Source organism: Melopsittacus undulatus, chromosome Z (genome assembly GCF_012275295.1).
Source record: "Melopsittacus undulatus isolate bMelUnd1 chromosome Z, bMelUnd1.mat.Z, whole genome shotgun sequence".
NCBI classification, from domain to species: domain Eukaryota; kingdom Metazoa; phylum Chordata; class Aves; order Psittaciformes; family Psittaculidae; genus Melopsittacus; species Melopsittacus undulatus.
In genome coordinates this window covers 87871071-87890779 of record NC_047557.1, presented here as the reverse complement: position 1 = coordinate 87890779, position 19709 = coordinate 87871071, and the positions used below count along the sequence as shown (strand labels likewise).

The 19709-nt window shown below is 38.6% G+C and overlaps 1 protein-coding gene across 3 annotated transcripts in view; it reads left to right on the top strand.

The window, feature by feature from the left end:
• The first annotated feature begins 5217 nt into the window (after nt 1–5217).
• CYLD (CYLD lysine 63 deubiquitinase) overlaps nt 5218–19709 on the top strand; it is a 30567-nt gene continuing 16075 nt past the window's right edge. The window contains exons 1-10 of one of the 3 annotated variants that reach the window (XM_031051810.2): nt 5218–5323; nt 9502–10172; nt 11242–11544; nt 12417–12522; nt 13528–13626; nt 14765–14881; nt 16493–16645; nt 16721–16881; nt 18238–18403; nt 19211–19352. In XM_031051810.2, the coding sequence (XP_030907670.1) occupies nt 9666–10172; nt 11242–11544; nt 12417–12522; nt 13528–13626; nt 14765–14881; nt 16493–16645; nt 16721–16881; nt 18238–18403; nt 19211–19352 (1754 nt within the window). In that variant the 5' untranslated portion in view covers nt 5218–5323; nt 9502–9665. Of the gene's footprint in view, nt 5324–9501; nt 10173–11241; nt 11545–12416; nt 12523–13527; nt 13627–14764; nt 14882–16492; nt 16882–18237; nt 18404–19210; nt 19353–19709 lie in introns of all 3 variants that reach the window. The other 2 variants (XM_031051811.2, XM_005152215.3) reach the window with 2 other exon arrangements.

The following is a 19709-nucleotide window of genomic DNA, read 5'->3' as shown; positions in this document are numbered from 1 at the left end:
AGCATCAAGACTACACCTGCAAACACAAGGTCTGGCAGAGGAAAGAGTTCAACAGTAAAAACAAGTACAAAATCAGTGAGAATTTCTCTGCATGGATTATCTGAAACCAGAAAAGCTCACTTAACAAAAGAGAGGTTAGGAAAAAAGAGCCAAATATTTGAATGTACTTATGCAGAAAAAATATGCCTCTTGGGACATGTTTAAACTACAGACTTAGCATCCAGTTCAGAATAGAAAAGGCAGAAGGGACCACAATAAATAGCCTCACTCTATCTAAACTTGCAGTTCTGACAGAAATCCTGAATCTGCACAGTGCTTAAACATGATTAATTTCAAATATCTCCTTAATTAAAGTTCAAAAAAGAAGCATTATCATATCTGACATGACTACTGAATTTGAAATGGGCTTATGTGTGCCTAAAATGAATCCTATGCTTAAACTCTTTGTTGAACTGATGGCAAGGTGAAGAAGAATGACACATTAATCCACAGGTCCTTTAGCCCAGATGCTTCTTTTTGCAGTTCACTTTGGAAATTTGCTGTGAAGCATTGGAATAGCTATTTCTGAGGTGAATAATATGGACACTATCTTTTTTTTAGTAATGTAAGTTTCCCGTTGCCAAAGCTTACTCATTGAAAAACTAAGTGATTTTAATGCAACACAAATGTGGGAGGCAAACATTCAAAGGACCACATGGATCCTGCCCCACACATTCCTCCAGAATAAACAATTTAAAATAATGTAAAACCGGGGCCATAAACTGGCAATGCTTCTCTTCTGCTTTATTTGCAACATAAAACAATGCCAACTTTAACTTGGATACAGTCTAAATATAGAAGTTTGCCAAAATAGCTATCAGAAGGATGAAAAATCACTCCCATACAGCTACAGCCACACTGGCAAAAGCGCGAGTGTAGATGCTGTTATATTGGCAGAGTCCCTTAGCCAGTTCAGTGTGTTCCATGCAGAAAATGATTTAAGTTATACCAGAAAAGAAATCTGTGCTTGCCAATAGAGCTCTAAGGTGTAGGTATACCAGCCAACCCTTTTAAGTGTAGACAAAGCATGGGTTTCTGGCTTAAGTCTCATTCCTTTAAAGTTAGACTTATGGGTTTGGTTACAATTGTAAGCAAAAACTAAAGGGGATTTCAGTGCATTTTCCACTTATGCTGACAGTTCACAGATGTATCTGGACTTTGAATTCTGAATCTATTAATTTATGTGTTGCCAAAAAGCAATGCATTATTTTGCGATGCTTAGTGCTATTGTCCTGCTTTTGATGAAGCTAAAAGAGTTTTGGTAGATCAAGTGTGATCTCTAAATTATTTCAGAATAAGCAAGTTCTAGTCAAATGAACCTGGATGATAAAAAAAGGTGAAATCTGTTATTATGAGCATGGCTGACTAATGAAATAACTTACAAATCAGGGGTATTCTGCAAGAATTCTGCCTGCCTAAGTCAAGCCAGTTGTTATGGTTAGAGCTGGTTCCTGAAGGGGTTTTTCCTGCTCAGTAGCTACGACATCCACAGGTTGCTTCTCCTCACCCTGCTCCCATAAGCTTGGGTTTGGTCCAAACAGCTGTTCACTGGGACCCAGTGCCTGTAGTCTGGCAGCATGTTACTTCCTAATGTCTATTTGATTAGCACATTCAAAAAACCTATATAGTATACAATGGTGTCTTCTAGCAGGGTGTTTGCTGGCAATATGAGTAACTACTACCTTTCTTATATTCTCAGTTCCACTCCGAACAGTCAAACACCATGTAAAGGGCTAAGAAGTGAAAAAGGGGATTTTTCACAATGGCAGCATACCCTTCTGAGAGATGGGCAAGTACACTGACACCATCAATTTATCTGATTATTCATAAAACTGTGGTAAATTTTAGTGCAAAACCATGTCATAGTGATGAAAAAGATGCACTGACTCACTAAGATGCACTGACTCACTAAGAGTCTGTATTCTGTGAAAGCACTGATTTTGGCATACATAAAGAACAGTGCTAAAATGCATCTAGCAAAGGATATGGAAAAAGAGAGCTCTGCAATAAGACAGGAGCAAGGCAAGGTCAAAACCTTAATGCTTAATACATGGAAGTTGTTGTCATAGGAGTTAAGTCCTACACACTGATTTAAGATGAAAGTACCCATTTTAGGAAGACTCACCTTAATGTCTCTGCCCAAATCTTGGTAACAAGCCACTAGATGAGCTAGCCTTGCAATGCCATATATTGCAAATCCATGTTTGTGCTTACATTGTTAAAGAAGCAGCTGCAACAGTGTAAAATGTCCTGCCTTGAATTACACCCTGATTTGGGCAGTTCCCATGTTCCCAGCCAGATTATATAAAAGCAGACAGGAATGATATTTAGCCATACAAAACAAAGCCAGTATCAGCTTGAAAAATTGTGAGATAAGCCAATGTTACACACAAACTGCAGTTTACTGCCAGATTTTATTGGCATTTTATTATAGGCACAGCAAGGTCTTATTCTTGTTCAAGAATGTGGCTGTAATAGCCCTATTATAAGATACTCTTCAGCTTCTGTCCTCAGAAATACAGTTTTAGGCAGCTTCCGAGTCTGTGCTACTTTTCCCTCTCAGGCTCCAAACTATGTGAGTAAGCCTTATTTCTTTTACCACATCATTCATTAGTGTTGTAGGTAATGAGAAACAACAGGTGACAGAAATACCTAATGTATTTATCCAAGTCCCCTTTTATCGCATAACTAATATTTAGAAAGTACTGTAATGTTGTCTTTGATGCTTCTACAAGAACCTTTCCTCTCTTCTATTAATGCAGCTGGATAAATACCTATCATTTCCATATTTGATCAGCAGAGAAATTTGGCTGTTCTGCATGAATAGTCTGCACTTTTGGGATGATGCTGTGACAAATGAATACCATATTTCTATCCTGTCACAGCATAAAATTCTGCTCCATGCTATTTATATAACGTTTAATTGTATAGTGTCATTTGAAGTGAAACTTGTTTACCGAACTTTATTATTACAAAGCACATCTCCTTTAACCCGAGTGTGGTTTAAATTAATTCACTGTTTAATGGCAAGTATCTCATGCTGGTGTTACTGACAGGGTTTTCAACATGAAAGAACTGTTAACAAGCCCATTTTATGCTGCCAAAGCCCTGTTATCACTCTAAAACTTCTTTATACTTCTACAGGAGTACGAAGGAGCTTTAGAGTAAACAGAAGTCTTGGCTAGGCTTTCAGCTGGGGTCTGCTGGTGACACAGAGCTGTCACACAAGCCTCATGGGTCAGTGGGGTATGAACTTGGTCTGTGTTTCACAAGTGCCATTCTGTCTGTAGGATGACACTTTCTAAATGGTCTGTGATATTTTTCCTGCTGAAATCATGGAGAGTTAAGTACATAATTACATGGACTAGAGAAATGTTTTTAAACAGTTGGTTTTGAGTAATTAGGTATTCCACATACCCATTCCTATCTAGTATTTTGATATTTTATTCTTCTAAAGTCTCTGTCCCCTTTTCTTCTCAAATATAATTACGGTGTACTCAGGCTTAGAGTTGTATTCCACGTGTAATTTATTTATACCCCGAATGTAAACATAATGATAGGACAAGGGGTAACGGGTTAAAACTTAAACAGTGGAAGTTTAGATTGGATATAAGGAAGAAATTCTTTACTGTGAGCGTGGTGAGGTACTGGAATGGGTTGACCAGGGAAGTTGTGAATGTTCCATTCCTGGCAGTGTTCAAGGCCAGGTTGGACAGAGCCTTGGATGGCATGGTTTAGTGTGAGGTGTCCCTGCCCGTGGCAGGGGAGGTTGGAACTAGGTGGTCTTAAGGTCCTTTCCAACCCTAACTATTCTATGATTCTATGATTCAGGATTTACAGCAGACATGCTAATGCATTCTGCGGTAGGATAAAAGGCAGCGCTAGGAACAGCGGGAAATGCAGTTGCTGTGTGTAGACAGCCACCTCGAGGATCAGCAGAGCATAGCCGCGGATCATTGTGTGCCCTTCTGCAGGGAGAAGAAACTCCACGTACTAATCATACTAGCTTTCCACAACTCCTTATTCTTCAAAAGCAAAATGAGCCTTTAAAACGCGATCTCCAAGTGCCTAAACAAAATGATTAGTGTCAGCACTGATTCCATAACTGATGGTATCTCATCGCTCCCTCAGGAGTTTCAAATGAACTGCTGCTGGTTCCCGACACTCAGGCCACATCCTTTCCATCCTGCTCATGTCTGCATCAGCCAAAGCCCGTGTTGTGCCTTCCCAGCTGCCTGCCAAGAGCTATGGCAGTGATACACATTGCTTCCCAGCTCAGAGATGGATACCCAGCCCTGACCTGGGGTGCGTTGGGGCCTGTTTACCAACTCCCTCTAGATCCTGACTATCTGTAAGGAATAGCACTGACTGGAAAACTTTTCACTTTGGGATGTTGAACTCCACGTATTCCTAAATCACACAGAAACGCATATTAAAGGAATGTTGAAGGTACTAAGAAATGAGGAAAGTGTTTATTTTTATGTCAACATTACAGTAGCCACCTTAGGTACATGGGCTAGCCTTCCCAATGCTGCTTCTTTGCAGGAAGCCCACTTCTAGCAGCACATCATTTCAGAGTGTATTTAAAACAGAATGGTGCTTTAAAAGCACCAATTTAGAAGACTGCGCGATTGAAAAAAAATAATCTCTAAAAACAAAGGTTGTCTTCTGGACATGCTGCAAGCATGAACAGAGCGCTTAAACACTGCTGAACAACACTGTTCCAGCGTTTGTCCTCTCATTCATCGCTCAGGAAGAGCTCTCCATGTGTAAACGCCACTGCCACCAACAGCTTAAACGAGGCACCCTCCCGCCATCGCCGTTGGCTGGAGAGAACCGGCTCCGATAGCACCGCGACCGTCACGCGCAGGCGCCGCAGCAATCAAATCAGACCCGCCGTAGCTCCCGACGTCCCGCCCTCGCCCTTTGATTGGCCAATCAGCGCTCTGACAGGGAAGCGTTCCGCCAACGGTGACTTGCAGACCCCCTCCTTCCCCCCTCCCGTGGCTCATACAACCCTGATGCGGTGGAAATCCCCGAATCGCCCTGTAACCTGGCACCTCTCTTAGCCAATAGCGCTACGATGCCGCAGCGGCAGCGCGCTTTGATTGGTTATGAGAGAGGCCGAGGGGGCGAAAGGGTGGGTCCTCTGTGGCGCAGGGGGCGTTGGGTGTTGACGATGTGTGTGTGAGGAGGTGTACATGTTGCTGCGGGGCTGGGACTCGCTCCGGGAACACTCGTGGGCGGGCGGATGCGTGCCGGGCCCTGGAGCTGAGATGAAGAGGTGAGTGACGGACGGAGCCCGAGGGCGAGCGCTGCTGAGGGGCGCTGTTCGGCGTGCCAGGTGTGATGAGGCCTCGCCGCTCCAGGCCGCTCTCCCCCGCTGTTCCTGTGGCCGCTGACCCCCCGCCTGAAGCGCGGCTATCGCTGCTGGCCAGGGGCGAGGTGAGGCCCAGCGGCGGGGACAGGCTGGGCGCGCTCGGCAGTGGCGTGGGTAGTCGGGCCTGTCCGCGCTGTGCGATCTCGATAGCTCGGCGCTAAGGCCCCGACCGCTCTCTGCTTCGACTTAACAAGTGCTTCGGGGCTGTCCGTCTCTCCCTGCTCATCGCCGCCCAGAGAGGCATGGAAAATCATCTAGATAGGGGGTGGGGAATAATTACTCTCAAAAAAATTAGCTTTGCGTTGAGCCTTGTGACTTGCACGTTATATATCGCATCTTGTCTTGCTAGGCGATAAAGGAGTGCATCAGTCTTGCCATTAAGTGTTGATTACTGAGCAAAGTTAAATGTAATTTGGTTTTCAGTTCAAAACTGAAGGCACAGGCCTTTCATTTTATTGAGGGTGCTTGCGTATCACGTTGGCAGAGGGGTTTTCTGCACAACAGTGAAGATTGTGCATTGGTGTGTATTTGTTCAATCGAGTAATGACAGAGGATGCGATGGTTGGTAATGACTTTTGTTCTTCCTCTGAAGTGGTATATTTATATCAAATTTAGAACAGCAAACAAAACAGTAGATTTTTTCCAATTGCATTTCTTGTAGTAATCATGTTACCAGTATGAACTTATTTGTATCGGGCAATATCTCACCTACTGTTTTGAAGAAACAATTTCTGTTTTTTCTACTTCTGGCTTGTATTGCAGTTATGTAATTCTATATACATTAAGCTGCAACTAAATTTACTTACTCCTAGTTTTAACCTTCCCTTGAAAATTATTTTTGGACTGTGAAGAACATAACTTTGTGTCTCAGCTGTTTAAAGTTTGGTATTTAAAGTGAAAGTTCTGTAAGAAACTGTACAATGTATTTTAGCTTCCTCATTTTGTACTCTGAATCAGAGCTACAGAATTGTGTGTTCATGCTGAAACCTGGTAGCAGATTCAGACATGTCTGTGTAGTTCATCTAAGGTTACTCCAGGGTAGAAACAAAGTTCTCATATTTCAGTGCAAACTGTTTTTATGATGACTATAGTGACAGCAGTGATTCAAGACTGGTCAAAAAGGAAGTTAGGGGTGCTTTGCAGTTAAGTGGGTTATAGCCTAGTTCTGACAATTTTTAAATATCTTTTTTTTCCTGAAGTATGTAGTGTTGCAGTCATAACTGTGTTTTGCTTGTTGCTCCCTAAAATCCTTGTGCGTGAAAACAATGTAGTAGGTGGAGTTGAACACAATTTAAGGGGCTCTGACACTCAGACAAACATTGTGATAGTGAGGTACTCTCTGGTATGCACAAAATTTTATGGTTGCTGGTATGTTGTGGAGTGTAAAGATGACTTGTTGCTAAGCATAATTTGGTTCCCCAGTTAGTTTATACTGAGGTCTCATAGTTCATTCTGGTCTTAATGTGGTACAGGTGTGCTGTTTGTTCAGCAGGTATACTTTTCTCGCAGGATAATCAATTCCATAGAAAATGGCTGTAAAAGAGAAAAAAATCTTGAAGTTAGTGATTTATGGGCATATATTTCTGGTCCTTGCCAGAACTTAACATCATTTTTAGCAAGCTAAAATGCTAAAATTTAGAAATGCTAAATACTAGTTTAGCACTTTCATTATTCTAAAAGATGATTTTTGGTTTAGTGCTGTATATTTTCTTTGGTAGGGGATAGTGGTGGTAGATGAGTTTTTAAGGGAAGACATTTTCTATAGTAATGATGAACTTCTTCATACTGGAAGACCTTTTGGTACAGTATACAGTAGTTTAGTAACATTTGTGTAGATGACTAGAACTTTGAAAGGCTGACCACACCGTGTAAAGTTACCATTGTGTAATCTAAACACAGATGTTAACATGTTTTCACACAAAATTCTTTTAAAGACATGAAGATTGTGTGATATTGAAGCAGTTGCCTTGCAAGCAGATTATACTTACTAAAAAAAAAGATAATATTTTTAATAAAAATTAAAATTTATTTTTAAGCCCTTGAACAGACCTCTCTATTGATATTTTGTTTCCATACGTAGTTATTAACATGAATTATTTTTATAAGTGAAATAGGAAAGATCATGAACCCTATAATGTTGGAGATTCTTGTTTGCAGTGGACTGGGGGTTGATTAACTTTGTGAAGTGGCTCACAAAGAGGAAGGTTAAATAAGTGCACCAGTCTTTGCAAGCTGAGAACATAAAATGGAGCTGTGAGGAACAAGACAGTATGTATTTTTTCCCAGTGTCTGGAATAAGTAAAGGGAGGGAACAAGACACAGCTTGGATATAACTCTATTTTAATATCTGAGTAGTTATAAAACTAGTGGTCATTTAATTTTGTTTGCTTTGTGTGGGGGGTGAGGGTGGAGAGATCTGTTCCTTATCAATGTCTATCTAAAACATTGCTATTTCAATCCAATATTGATATCAGACTTTCTTGTTAATCACCAATAAACATTGAAGCCCATTTTATGTGAATGAAATGAAAATGAAGAAATATGTTTCTTAATTTGAAAACAGATTGACAGTCTAACAGACTTCATCTCAGTGTGGCCTGAAACTGTTGAGGTTTTGTCCCTTCTATGTTAATTACTTTGTAGGTGGAAGCACTTTAAATAACATAATTACTGTGAGCTTCTGCAGCTGCAGTGTCCAAATGTGCTGATGACACTGACACCCCCATAGCACCTGTGAGAAGTGGCCTATCTACAATTTGAATGGCTGTGAGGTTTCAGTGGCCTCACAGGAGGCTTGGCAAGTCAGCACGGATGGGTAGATTCCTAGTGACAGAAAGATGTTACTTTGCCTACATTTCAGGTCCTCTCTGGGGGAGTTTTGTTAAATACCCTTTTATTTAAAAACGGATAATGAATGCAATTACAGTACTACTAGATTCCATTGCTTTCTGTTAAGTTTCTGAAGCTCAGATCAAACTGAGTAGGACATGTAGCGATAGATTTTGCGATACTTGAATTGCATCAGAGAAAAGATCTGGAGGAACAGGACAGAAAGAGGAGGCAGGAGGACAAAGATTATTTGCTTTTTATTTACTGAAGTTAAATCCATAAATAATTGAGAATCTTCTTTAACTGAATGGAAACTGTGGTCACAGGTTACTAACAGAAAAAAATTACATGACAATATATTCTTAACTTCTATGCTACCCTTTTCTGTAATCTTTAGAAGTAAACCCTGTTAAAACACTGCGGATCTTCATGTATCCAGAATTATCTAAACTATAGACATACATACCCATGTATCTATTTTACAGGGTATTTTATTAACTGATATGTTTCCTTCTACTTTGTTAAAGTGAGTCATCTTTCTACAATGACTGAAATAAAAGTCTTAACGTATTTCTTCAGAATTGCATGTTGTAATACTGGTGTAATTTAATTTTCATACATTGTTTATTGCTTACTGGAACTGTCAGTTTCTGTTATCTAAAGAAATGTCTGTTATGGAGTACTAAAGTGTCCATCCATTTTCTGTTGTTTTGTTACATTGACACAATTTTATACTTTCCTGAATCAAAATGTTACTTGTGATGACAGATGCAGTACACTTTGTAAAAAATAGGTTGTCACTCATCATGGGAAAAGGTCTTCATAGAAGAAAGCTTCCATAAAGTATTGTTTGAAAACTCAAGCAGGATATTTCTTCCTGCTCATCTGAAATTAAGTTTTCATTTCCCTTTTACTTATGTATGTTCTCTACATCTCATTATGCTTTTCCTCTAGCTGTTTTCTTCTAGGAACTAGAGGAGGAAAGGAAATACACAACAATTACAAGTAGAAATGGGTATGTCTGTGATCAAAAGTGCTATGGCTGTTTCAAGACTGTTCAGTGTCTTAAGATTTTGCTGAACTATTTTTATCTGTAGAGTGAGTGGGGCTGGTCATAGATTTAAGGGCTTTTCTGATTGGTGGGTTTTTGTTTTGTTTTTTTTTTTTCTTTTATTTCTTTTACTCTAGAGTATATAGCTCCTCAGTTTCATTTTGCCTTTTTTCTTTTCCTTTTTTCCCCTCTTTTTTTCTAGGCTTTCTGCTCTGAATTTGGCTCCTTGCAAAATGAATATTGCATTGTTTCCCAAAGGTTGGACCCTCCAGTAGAATCCAGTAGAATTTGTGAAGATACGTGCATGTAAATCAGCAGCTTATTTTTCTTGAAGAATTCTATGCAGCTTACAAAGTTCTAATCACAATGAATTCTGGCTTATGGAGTCAAGAAAAAGGAAGTTCATCCTATTGGGAAGAGCGGATCTTTTACTTGCTTCTCCAGGAATGCAGTGTCTTAGACAAGCCGACGCAAAAGGTCTTGAAAGTACCCAGAGGTAGCATTGGGCAGTTTTTTCAAGACCGTTCTTCTGTGGGACACTCCAGAAATATTCCTTGTAAAGGCAAGAAACTGCAGATTGGATTAAAGATTCTGGAACAACCTCATGCAGTCCTGCTTGTGGATGAGAAAGATGTTATAGAAATAAATGAAAAACTAGCTGAGTTGCTTTTGGCTATTACTAACTGTGAGGAAAGATACAGTCTGTTTAAAAGCAAAACCAGGTTAACTAAAGGCATCCAAATAGATATTGGCTCACCTGTTAGAGTACAGCTGAGATCAGGAGATGAGAAATTTCCTGGAGTTGTTCGTTTCAGAGGTCCCTTGATGCAAGAAAGGTCCCTAACGGGGATATACTTTGGAGTAGAGTTACTGGTAAGTTCCTTGCTAAGAGGAAGCATCATGCATATTTTATAAGATGAGCTAAAACTCTTCTATTTAAAGAGGCAGTCATAACAATTTTGTTTTCTGGAAGCATCACTACCCCTAAAAATTCTGTAATCTTCAGTCTTTTCATAAGTATTGTTATTAAATACCTGTGAACACACCCTATCATACCTGCTGTGTGTTCCACATGTTAAGTAAATCATGATGAGGTGCATGGGCTGGCAAAAAGAATGTACTCAGACTCTTCCAGTCTATATTTATTAAATTACTTACATTCCCACTGTGGCAAATATCTGTCAGATTTCTCCTGAGTATTTTGTTTTTCCCTGCTCATGGCAGGATACAGTCCATTAATGCAGGCTTGGATTTCAGGGTTGCCAGTTCTGTAGAGCTCTAAAAGTCAAATGGCAACTAGTTAAGATAGAGGATGTTGCTGTTGTGTGCCTAGTGAGATAAGTCTGCAAAATTAATGTTGGCCAAAAGCTTTTGAAGGGTTAGATTCAAGAGGGTGCCATTCTGGCACTAGAAATATGTTTTTCAAAGTCCTCTTTCAACTTCCCCCAGATTCTTTGCGTTTCCCACTAAACCTCTGGGAATATCAGGGCCAAGTGCCTCTGAAAATTGTCTCTCTTTATTTGGTGTCTAAGTAGAACTTTTGAATGCTTAGCATTATGTCTAACACAAATTAGTCTTGTCTTGATATGGTAAAAATTTGATGATGGAAACAAGATTTGCACCTGAAGAAAACATGCTTCTCCAAATAAAAAGGCTTTTGCTGGCAGCTACTCTCCAGTTGAACAACATCTTACTGTTTATACTCCTAAGAGAGAGCATATGTTTGCCACAAATACCAGCAACACATTTCTCCAAATATAGTGAACATAATGGTAGTTCACCAGGCTAGTTCTAATTGCAGTTTCTTCAGAGCACTGCATTGTGTTACAGCTTTTGTAGTAATCTGCTTCTGCACAAAATACACCACTTTTTCTTTTCCTTCTTTTTATTTTTTTTTCCCCTGCCTTCCTTTCTCATCCCTATCTCCTCCTCCAACACTTAGGAAGAAGGTCGTGGTCAGGGCTTTACTGATGGACAGTACCAAGGCAAGCAGCTTTTCAGATGCGATGAGGATTGTGGGGTTTTTGTTGCTTTGGACAAACTGGAGCTGGTGGAAGATGATGACAATGAACTGGAAAGTGACTATGCAGCTCCTGTTGAAGCAATGCAGGTAGAACTTCCTCCTCTGGAGATCAACTCCAGGGTTTCTCTGAAGATAGGAGAGAGTATAGAGTATGGGACAGTTATATTCTGTGATGTCTTACCAGGAAACGAGAGTTTAGGATACGTTGTTGGAGTGGACATGGTAAGAAAATAATCTGAATTTAATAACTTCTGCATGTGTGTTAGCAAGTAAATTACATGCAATACAGAAGAAACATTATCCACAAGCTACTTCAGCGGAGGCTGACCTAAAATGGGGAAATAAACACTTGTGTTCAAATATGTCCTTTGGCGATTGGTTTTTTTTGGCATCAGGTAGATGATATCCTATTTGATTCTAAACAGTTCAGGAGAAATACTCTGGGTACTCTGAGGAGCCTCCACTGAGCTACTTGTAATGTTAAATGTCAGTCTTGCTGTAATGGAGTTGAGTGTTTGTCTTGTGAGACTGGGTTTGTTCTGCCTTTTGAAACAGTAAGCTTAACGCCTTTGTGAGCTGTTTCCAAGAGCTTGTTTTTCATGTAACCTTGGTTTGTTGGATTTTGTCCTGTCTTAAAAATACTGAGTTTTAAGTACAAAAGTTAATTGTTCAAGAAAATGTGAAACTTGCCATTAAAAGTTATTTCTAGCAATTTGAATTTTTTAAAATTAACAGCTTTCAAATTCTTGATAGTTAAAGGGTGTTTTGTTTTTTGAAATCATCAGGTGCTTCCATTGTCTTGATTGTAGTAGCCATTGCCTAGCAATGCATAGGAGTTATAACTTGTTTACAGATAATGAATTTTAGTAGAAGAATGCTTGTTAAAATAAGAAATATTTTTCAAAAGAACAGTTTTTAAGTTCATGTTCATCTTTGAAGACTAATGTTTGAATATTCCAAATACAAAGTTTGTTACAGAAAAAAGTAGGTGTTGTAAAACTTTATCATTTCACTTTTTATATTTTTAAAGACGTGTATTTTGTATGCTGTAAATCTTCTCTTGGGATACATGTAACATGTCTTTCTACTTTTAGGATAATCCTATCGGAAACTGGGATGGAAGGTATAATGGAATACAGCTGTGCAGTTTTGCAAGTGTTGAAAGTACACTTCTTTTGCATATCAATGATGTTATTCCAGGTATGCTTTACTTTCTTAACCAGAAGGCAAGCTTTGATAACATCTCAACCCAGGCAGAGTTACATGATTAAAATAGTACAGTGGAATTAATATCCTTCACCTTCTGTGTTACACATCTTTCCAGTTTCCTTCTTCTTTTTGTTTTGCTCTCAATATTAGAAAAGGTTTAATATTGAAACAAAATTAATGTCAAATTGTATGGTATTTAGAGTTATGTAAAATTAGGAATATGTAAGTGTCTGTAGCTAATTTTTTAATGTTGTTTAGTGTACTCCTGGAGTTTAAGTATCCTGGATCAGAAAACTGTTCTTTCTGCACATGAAATATATTGATAATATTATCCATTATTGATAGAACTATTGATAGTGTTACATACGCATTCTGTGACTAAATATTTGAAAATTCCTAACAAAACTGTGGACGGTTTCACTGTCCACAGAACTCACTGAATAATGTTAACTTGTAACCACCACAGTCCCTCTGATTCCTTGTCTGAGTTGTGTGGTTTTGTATAGCCTGTACTCTTAACTGCTTCCTCTTCTCTTCAGTTTGGCTGATTTCTCCTATGTTCACTTCCTACTTGTTTGTTTAGTTGAGATGCATGTTTTTGCATGAATTTTCCCTCTCTTTGGAGAACTCATGGGAACTTCTCTATTTTGGAAGAGAGCATTTGTTGCAGATGTGTTGGTAGAAAACGAAGTTTAGGAATTCATGCATCTGTTCCCATAATGGAAGCATGCACATAGATTGATTTCATGTTCTTTAGTGTATTTTTTATGTTCAAGAAATAATGGAAGACTTCAGAATAAAGTAATTGCTGATGTGGTAGTAGCAAATCATATGTATATAAAATGTTGGTTATGAGCCAAACAAGGTTTTGCTCCATTCAGTTTTAAAACTTACGATGCTAGACCTTGGTTCAGTTACATTTGAAGTTGAACTTCTCTCTGACATAGTGAAAGTATAGAAAAAGGAATCTAATATTCTCTTTATACTGTATCGTAGAGACGGTGTCACAGGACAGGAGACCTCCCAAGCTTGCTTATACGTCAAGAGGTGGTGGTGACAAAAGCTTGTTCAATCATAGTAAGCCAAAGTCCACCGGTATGTATGGGATGTAATTTTCTTTACAAATTTCTGTTGTTTGGGGAAGAGTGTTGCCTTGTATTTTTGATCACTTATTATTTCAGTTACATGTCAAGGTAAATTTCTCTGAAGCAGAATATTAGTGTGAATTTACTTTATCATAATAATGTAGGTGGTTTAACCTAAGCCTGCTCAAAACACCTTCACTTTCATGAAAAACAGCTTGAGGTTTAGCAAACTTCAGGAGCATATTAGCTTGTTTTCTGTTATAACCATTTCAGAGATGTATTCTGTTTTCTGAAAGTGTGGCTGTTTATTTTATTTTTTAATAAATATGGTCTCCCTTCTGCAGGACTAGAAATGGACAAATTTTTAACCCAGGAACAGATCTACTCAATAGTAAATAGTTAATTTTGCTGCAATTCAAAACAAAGATTGAATTCCTGAATTAATTTCTCCTTGCTCTGGTTTTGACCAGCTCTTCCAGGGGAAGAATCCTTCCAGGGAAAATCCTTCAGGGAAAAAAACAAAACAAAATGAACAAAAAAAAAATTCAACCAACCAACCAAAAAACCCCAAACCAAAACCTGTAAGGGAAACTGTTTAATTTTAAAAAGGCAGAAATCAAAATTCAGTGTTTTGAGTTTACTAGTGTCTGGTATGGGTTGTAGAATACTAATGACAGTATATCCTGTAAGCTTTCATTCTGCCTGGCATTGGATGCTGACAGAAATAGTCTTCAGTCAAGTAACTGTGGTTTTATGTTGGCCCAAGTCATAGCTGTGTGGAATTGGATCCATAATTCATTTGCCTACATTTTTTTTTTTGCTTTAAAACCCAAACATACCTGCTGTATACTGTATCTCAAATACTTTCTTATATCTGTAACTTACAGCAGTGAAAAACTGGCACTTGCATAGTATATTCTGCTGCCATCAGGCTGTGACTTGAAATTTCAGTTTGGAAGATTAAGTTGTTTTGGGATAAACTGTTACCGTGTTGCAAACTTAGATCTGAGTTAGCTTTGATAGGGAGTTTGTTGCTTTATTCAAAGGCAGTTTTGTCCTCTTGAAAGTATAATAAATTTATATTATGAAATAAGAGTGTAGCTAACCTTTTATTAGATGGAGATTAATCTCCTTATGTTGTTTTCCAGGATCTACCTCTGAAACTGGAAAAAGAAACAGATCTGAAGCCTTCTACACATTAAATGGCTCATCGGTTGACTCTCAGCCTCAAACAAAAGCAAAACCCCCATGGTATATTGATGAAGGTAAAGAGAGATTATAGTCTTTCATGTAGGCATACACTTTATTTAAAAAAACAAACAAAACTAGAATGTGCTGATGTTTGTCAAATAAAATAAGTATGAGTTTAAATTTAGAGCAGTGGGAATATATTTTCTTGGTGGAAGATATACTGTATCATAAAAAGTATCTTGGAACCCCCCACGGAAGCATACTCTGTCTTTATTGACAGACCTGTGGTTTTATCCTGCATGTAGGAGACTGCATTCTTGGCAGTGTTGTGCGCAGCTCTGTGGGAATACATGTCTTGCAGGCAAAATAAAAGCTGAGGCTTGGAAGGAAGACACGAAGATATTCCTTGCAGCCAAGTGTATAGAGTAATTTTACTTTGTCTGTCTTTTTGTAGCTAATATTATAGACCTAAAAGAACTGTAATATTCCGCCATGCCAGCTAATCAGTCTGGGGTTGAGGGTGTAATTAATCTGAATAAGCATATAATTTTTTACAGTATTTTTTGAGGTTATGTTGTATAATCTCTCCCTGAATTCTTCCAAGTATGGGTGCACATACCTAAAGGATCAGTATATCTTGATTTGTCTGGAGTATGGCTGGCTGGGTAGTGACTGAATGGGTAAATAGTAGACTAATGTTATTGTTGGTTGGAAGCCTATAGCAGTAGTAGTCCCAGAATTCCATGAACCGTAAAAGAAAGCAAATTCAAACTGTTCTGTGAAGATGTTCTTACTTAGTTTGTAACTCTGTTTAAAAATTAGTTTATTATAATATTTAAAATAAACAAGGAAAATACGTATCTAGAAAGGACTGTGGAAGTAAAGGATTAAAATTCTTGGACATTAACTTCAAGTTAATAAAACAGCCTGGGGAGAAGAGATGCAAAGAAGCAGCTTTTGCTCTGTGAATACCAGTTGTATATTGAGGCCATGTAGAGAGATGAGAGAAGATACAGAACACTTGTGCTGTTACATCTAGTTATGATCTTCTTTATCATGCTCTGCATTAATCATTACTTATTGAAATCCTTAATTCTTTATACCCACTGAGAGATTATGTTAGAACCAAAGTATATTGTGATGGAGCAAGGGCAATAAATGTTCTTGCATTTGCAAATCATGTCTGCAAGCAATTACACATTTCTGTGTGAGCTGAGAGTCACATCCTTTCCGCAGTCACCAATGTGACACAGGACTGAGTGACCAATGAGTTCTCCCTATTTTTGTCCATTACAGTCATAATCCTTGCGGCTGTTAACTTGAATTCAGAGAAAAAAGTCTGATGTGGGGCTAAAGGGCTTAAACCATAGTGTTTTCAGTCTAAACCTTGTAGTTTCTGTCTAACATCTCCTTTCTCTCTGTTATTTGTTTCTGTGGTTTGTGGTAAAAATGGTGGTATTGCAGCAGTATCTGCTTAGCCAGTTCTGTCTCCCCAGTGTTGCCAAGTGACAAACATCTTCCTGCATGTTCCCACCTGTTGGTGCTTCCTACACAAGGGTACCCATTAAATCTGATATGCTTGCAGATACACTTCATTGATTTGATAGCTAAGTATTTCCTTTCGTAAAATGGGAAGAAAAAAAACATACCAACATTAACTGATATCCTGGTTTTGATTTTAACAGCTGCTGAAGACCCAGCAAAATCACTTAGTGATTCATCTCCTGGATTTGGACATTCTTCACCACCACTGCAGCCACCTTTAACGAACTCTATGTCTACAGAAAACAGATTTCACTCCCTCCCTTTCAGCCTGACAAAAACATCAAGTGCTAATGGTACTGGTACTACTATTGGACATAGTCCTCTCTCTTTATCTGTTCAGTCTGTCATTGGTGATGTAAATACTACAGCAAACCAGGAGAGTCCATCATCAGCAGGCCCAGCTGGGAACTCGCATGGTCTTGAAGCAGGATCCTTGGCCGAAGTTAAAGAAAATCCTCCTTTCTATGGAGTAATCCGATGGATTGGCCAGCCCCCTGGAGTAAATGAAGTATTAGCTGGACTGGAGCTGGTGAGTATAAATTGTAGTCCATATTAATGTTAGCTTTGTTTCTGAGGGTTGGTGCCTGTATACTTTGCAAAGCAGTCAGTCTGGAGGAATTTGTTCAGACAGGTTGTCATGTGATTTCTTTATAGAGCAGCTTAGCCCTTTGCTTGTGTTATGGAGATACTAATTGAGAAAAGTTAAAATGCAGGTTTACATAAAATGCTCTGGCTGTAAGAGTCCTTACTGAATATGAATTGTGTGTTTATTTTTTGCATACCAGCAAACGGGCAGTGGTCAGAGCCATGACTGTCAGAGAGAGATCACTGGCTCTGATAATCGCTAGTAGTGATGCTATTAATTTGACTGCCATGTGCTTGATGTGTTTTGTGGGCCCTTTGTAGATTCACAGTTGCTACAACCATGAATTGCTGCTCTGTGCTGACATTTGCTCTCTGGCAGCTGCTGCCAAGGTTGTGATTGGCTATCAGCTAAATAAATGTGTATGCAATTAGGGAGATGCAGTTCTTTATTTTGGAATCATGTTCAGTAACATTTCAGAGCAGTGTACAATTATGTAAAACAACAGACATCTTTAGCAAAGTAGGTGAGAATGTGACTGGAATTTCAGCTTGGGTTTTTTTTGTGGGTTTTTTTTTGTTTTTTTTTTTGTTTTTTTTTTGTGAAGCTCAAGCTACCATTTGCCACAGGTGTTCTGAGGCTGCATCTTAGGGTGCTTTGTGTTGAACCAGGGTCTCGGACTTGCCATCAGGCATTTCTGTGTTAAAACCTAGCAGTTGTTAGTAAGCAAACAGTATATCTTAAATCTTGTTGTCAAAAGACCACTAATGATAACTTGTTATTTTTCATACCTAGTTTGTGTTGTCGTTCCTTGATTACATTTTGTGTGTTGTGCACACAGAAGGTATTTTTCTTGTGCAGGCAACAGCCACCCTGGAAGTATTCATGCTATCCAGTGCTTAGTGATTTTAATTCCATTTTAAAAGATGCTTGGTAGTGGATGTGTGTTGTTTCTAACTACAGAAAGTATCTGGAGTTACTGGCTAGCTTAATTAAGTTCCTAATGTTGACAGGTTTAATTCTTGCTCTCCTCTTCCACCTCCCCCGAGCTGCTTCTGGTGGAATTTTTATTTTGGATGGAGTAAAAGTTTAAGCATGAAGGAAAAAATGAGACTCTTAATTTTCTCAATAAATCCTGTTAAAGACTACTTCAGCTGGAGCTTTGTATGCTAAAATGCAAGAACATTGTATATCAAGCTTCAGAGTATCTGAAGGGTGATGTATGGGTAGATACACTGTCAAATGTTTTACTCTAGAATTCTAGAAATAAGAAACATAGTGAATTCTCACTTGAATTTTCAGGAAGATGAATGTGCAGGTTGTACGGATGGCACATTTAAGGGAACTCGATACTTCACGTGTGCTCCGAAGAAAGCTCTTTTTGTTAAACTCAAAAGCTGCAGGCCAGATTCCAGGTTTGCCTCACTACAGCCAGTTTCCAACCAGATTGAACGCTGCAACTCTCTAGGTACTGAGCTTCTGCTTACTTATCAGCTAGGAACTGACCTGGGGTTTGGTTTAATTTATTTCTGCAATATGCTCTTTGTATGGAACACTTGAAAATCTGTACAGGTATTACATAAATGAGATGAATAATTAGAATATCAGTCTGTACAGAACATAACCCTTCTACGGATTACCTTTTAAAGCAAACAAATGTTCATATATTTAAAAAAATTCATAAAATGAAGTTGAGTTTTTTTTGTTATGCTGTAAATCTTTAGCAGTTACAAAGCAATTTTGTTGAAAATAGTGTTTGCAACGCTAATAGTTGACTGCATTATCAGAAATTAAGATAGTTATTTTTCTGTAATGTCAGATTAGTGTTTTCCTAAATCTTAACACAGAAAAGCATGTATTTGAATGGTAGAAGTTAGTAGTAAAAAATTCATTTTTTTTCCTGACTTCAAATATTTGAGATTTCTTAGGTCATGTTGTATAGCCTGACACAAAAGCAAAGAAACAAGTGTCTGATACTTGTAAAATAGTGAGAACAGGGCATGTATAATGAGAAGAGAACTTCATTCCTACTAGATAAAATTAATTCAGTGCTCCAGGCTTTCTGAAGCACTCTAATGTGCATTGTCAGTGGAATGTAAAGCCTTGTTCGCTGTCTGGAAGCAGTGAGTCTCAGCTATAATAAAATGCTATGCTAGCCCAGAGAAGGAATGCTTACACACTAAGGCAGCAACTTTGCTGTAAAACATTAATAGGAAAATATCAAGGAGGATAAAATTCGAGGCTTTAAAGTGTTTTTTGAAAAAAAAACTTTCAGCCTTTGGAGGTTACTTAAGTGAAGTGGTAGAAGAAAACACTCCTCCAAAAATGGAAAAAGAAGGTTTAGAGACAATGATTGGAAAGAAGAAAGGTATCCAGGGTCATTACAACTCCTGTTACTTAGACTCCACCTTATTCTGGTAAGTTCATAATTTGTATAGTGGCATCCCATGCTACAAATGCACAACGCGTGATCTTTGTTGTAATGACTGTATTGCTGCACAGCCTACAAAGTCATGCACTGCAACCTTTGACACATTACTATGCTCTTTCAATCTGAACAGCTTCTGCAGCATTTGCAGCAGAACGCAAGTGCTAATCATGTCCAAATTGTGCTGGCCCTTATGTATCCATGCTCTTTTTGACTGAGTCCCTAGCCTGATTGAGTTCTGAAGGATGAGCGTGCACAGGCTGGGTGGTGGAGGGAGGGAGGTAATCTCTTATAACTTACATTTGCAGAATCCTGGGCCAACTGGTTTTGTACTCTGCTGTAGAAA